The sequence below is a fragment of the Belonocnema kinseyi genome, chromosome 3 (assembly GCF_010883055.1).
Source record: "Belonocnema kinseyi isolate 2016_QV_RU_SX_M_011 chromosome 3, B_treatae_v1, whole genome shotgun sequence".
Classification (NCBI taxonomy): domain Eukaryota; kingdom Metazoa; phylum Arthropoda; class Insecta; order Hymenoptera; family Cynipidae; genus Belonocnema; species Belonocnema kinseyi.
In genome coordinates, this window is record NC_046659.1 from 19,475,073 (window position 1) to 19,478,570 (window position 3,498).

Sequence of the window (3,498 nt, forward strand, 5' to 3'; positions counted from 1 at the left end):
AAAGCAAAAATTCCGCCTGATTATTAAAAAGTAACCCTTCCGCTATAGCCGGAACCTCAATAAAAAAAATTCGACAAAAAATAACGAAATTATTGATATTTTAAAGTTTTTAACCCTTTTTTGCAACTTAAATTGTTTAAAAAAAAAACAGGGTAAATATGACTAAATATTTCTTATTCTGCTTCCGGCTATAGCTGTACACGTGTCGAATATTCCCTGAAAATTTGAGCTTGATCGGTCAAATAGTTTTTTTCAAATCATGTCAACCAGGTCGGAAAACATTGTTTCGAGAAAAATGCGATTTACTTTTTTCTACCGAAATTCTCTGTAAAAGCAGTAATTCTGAAATTTTGTTTAGAAATTGCTTCTTACCTTTATTCAGCAATGCGTTTCGCTTGTGTCAGCTCCAGTGGGGTGTTGATTGCCATGAAACGATCTTTTTTTCGGACGATCTGCTCGCTGATTCACGTTTCTTTTACTTTTTTTATCCATCGTTTGATGTGTTTCGATACAAACTTTCACTCGAGTGTAAAGATTCGTAGAGTAAACAAATATCTAATCAAAATGTTTCTTGAGAGGAGAGATAAGGAAAGTATAGATAAGCTGAACGTTTGGCGCCACAGGTTGGCGCGACCCAGCACAGATCTGTCCACGAGACCCTCCGCGTATTCCGCCTTTTTACGGCTGTTTCCGGAATTTCTGAGTAAAATAGTGTTTCATTTATCATTTCTGCACATGTCTACTAAAAGAATCTGTGATTTTTGGAAAATGGATTTTTTCAAAAAAACATGGTAGAGTAACCCCTTAAATTCTCTCCAATATTTTCGTAAAATATTTTATTTTAACTTATTTAAATCGTTCGTATCGAAAATCAGTAAATTGTGAAACTTTAATTTCATCGGTGACGGGATAATTTACATCTTGACCGAATGCATTTTTAAACAGAGCACTACACTTGAAATTGCAGAATCTCTTTAGGGTGAAGTATACTGTCTTTTAAGGCAAAAAGAACCAAATACGTTTTTCATAGAACTTTTTTAGACGTGCAAACTTTTATTTGAACATTTTTTTTGTATCTGTAATTGTTTCGAAGAAAAAGTAGAAAATTTGGTTCTAACAAAAAAAATTCTTCGGACTATAAAAGTTATTTAGTAAGCATCATATTTACAAGATTTTCTTTTTCGGGAAATAATTTTAATTTGAAAATATTATTTTCCATCTAATCTGATTAAGACGTTAAGCATTTTCTGCTTATTGTAGATTCTTAACTTGATCGATATTGTGTAGATTTTCTGCCTTCATGGTTTCAAGGGTGGATCTACTGTCGGTAAGGTTACCATCTCTGATAATATAACAGATTTCTTTAAAATAATTACTTGTACCATTAACACCTAGCTAAAAATTAGCGTTATTTTCTTGAATTAAGAGGTCTTATTCTGATCCCTCTAATAGCTTAATTGGAAAAACACCTGACCAGAAATCAGAAGTATTGTGGTTCGATTCCCAATGGAGTGAAGATGGAGTAGGATTTTCTTTCAGGAAATAATTTTAATTTGAAAATATTATTTTCCATCTATTCTGATTAAGACGTTAAGCATTTTCTGCTATTGTAGATTCTTAACTTGATCGATATTGTGTAGATTTTCTGCCTTCGTGGTTTGAAGGGTTGATCTACTGTCGGTAAGGTTATCATCTCTGATGATGTAACAGATTCCTTTAAAATAATTCATTCTCAAAGCACAAGTTCAAAACAAAAAATTGATACAAAATTTTAGGGTGGGGTTTTAGAAGGAAGACGATGAACGCTATTAGAATCAAAAAAAAAGTAATAAATATCTCAATTAGTCTGACAGTTATAGAGGTTTGAAGAAACAATCTAATTTTTCGAAATCAAAGCACAAAATTCACATACGCATAATTTTTCAGAAAAAAACTCAGTTTGAAAGTTAGAAGAATACGTATCGCCTTATTGCCTCTAAAAAATAACATACTTCTTCTTAAAGACATTCTGCGATTTCTAGTGTAAGGCCCTGCCTGATTTGAATTGGATTTAATGTCTTAATGAATTTATACTTGAACCCAGGAAAAAAGATTTATTTTCGGTATTTTACCAGGTATTTTTATTATACCTTATTCAGTTTAAGAGAGTAGCTTTGAAATACCTATCAATTATTTATTTAGGTTATTAAACTTCAATTGAATACATTTCAGCGAACTTGGTTTACAATTAGAATCAGTATTTCCGGTAGATTCAGAAAGGTTTCACAAACATTCTAAAAAATTCATTAGGATTGCAAAATATTTCAGAAAATTAGAACATTTTTAAGGCAGTATAACAGATTTCAAAACTTTCAAAATATTTTACAGTTTTTAAATGAATTTAAATTCTAAAATTATTCAAAAGATTGAAAGAATTTAAAAGGGGTGTACAACGTATTTTAAACATTTCAAAATGGATCAACAAGTTTCAACGATTTACATTTTTAGCTTTATGTGGTTAAGTAATGATTTTTAAAAACAGAATTCAAATCCAACACCTTTATTATTTTTAAACGTTTGTTGTTGTCTAATATTTTTATTTGTATCTTACAGGTGTTGCAGAAGAACAAGAAGGCATCTCCAGTTCTTACATTAATAATTGATTTTCCTCCGAGGAAGTCAGCTTGTGCAATGAGAAAACTTGTGAACAAAGTACATGACTTCTGCGGCAAAGAAATTGCGAATGAACAAAAGTTATCACACGATATTGAATTAAACGAGGACGGAATAGCATATTCCAGCGAGAAAAATTTAATCGTTCTTATAGAAATGGTGAAAGAGTATCCATGTCTCTGGAATTATCGTTTGCCAGTTGGAGAAAGGAACCAGTGCGTAACATCCGCTGCATGGATAAAGATTGCTAGTCACTTCCTAGGTAAAAATGGATAATTTAACTATAATTTATACAACGGATTGTAATAAATTTACTGTTAGTGTTATGAAAATTTTTTAAAATAAAAATATGAATATAGGTTGGACTCCTCAAATAGCTCGTCAGCAATTCTCGAGTTTAAAATCAACGTTCATCCGGCGGAACGTGATGGCACGCAGTGGATCAGTAAGCGCGAGACAGAAACCTTGGCCATGCGATAAATGTTTTCAGTTCTTGAAAGATACAATGTCTCCTTGAAGGCAAGTGCAAAGTACTTAAACACTAATTTACACAAAATCGTTCTTTCTTTCATGGAAAACAAGTTTTTCAATTGAAAATTTAACCATTCCATTTTTCTAGAAAATTGATATTTGTTTAGTTAAAAATCCAAAAATTTAGTTACAAATTCATGCATCATGGTCTGGTTAACAATTAATCTGCTTCGTAAAAAATTCAGGAATTTGGTTTAAAAGTAGTTTTTTTACTGAAAGCTTGTATTTTCGTTGAAAAGCTATCCCTTTGGTTGGAAATTAAACTTTCTGTTAAAAATTGTTGTTGCTTGATTCATATTTTGTTTACTGAAAATT

At 31.2% G+C, this 3,498-nt stretch overlaps 1 protein-coding gene across 1 annotated transcript in view; it reads left to right on the plus strand.

Moving 5' to 3' along the window:
• The window catches only part of LOC117169736, a 26,941-nt gene extending 23,772 nt beyond the window's left edge, over nucleotides 1-3,169 (plus strand). The window contains exons 4-5 of the mRNA XM_033356242.1: nucleotides 2,593-2,914; nucleotides 3,012-3,169. Coding sequence (XP_033212133.1) covers nucleotides 2,593-2,914; nucleotides 3,012-3,169 — 480 coding nt within the window. The remainder of the gene's footprint in view (nucleotides 1-2,592; nucleotides 2,915-3,011) is intronic.
• Nucleotides 3,170-3,498: the final 329 nt, after the last annotated feature.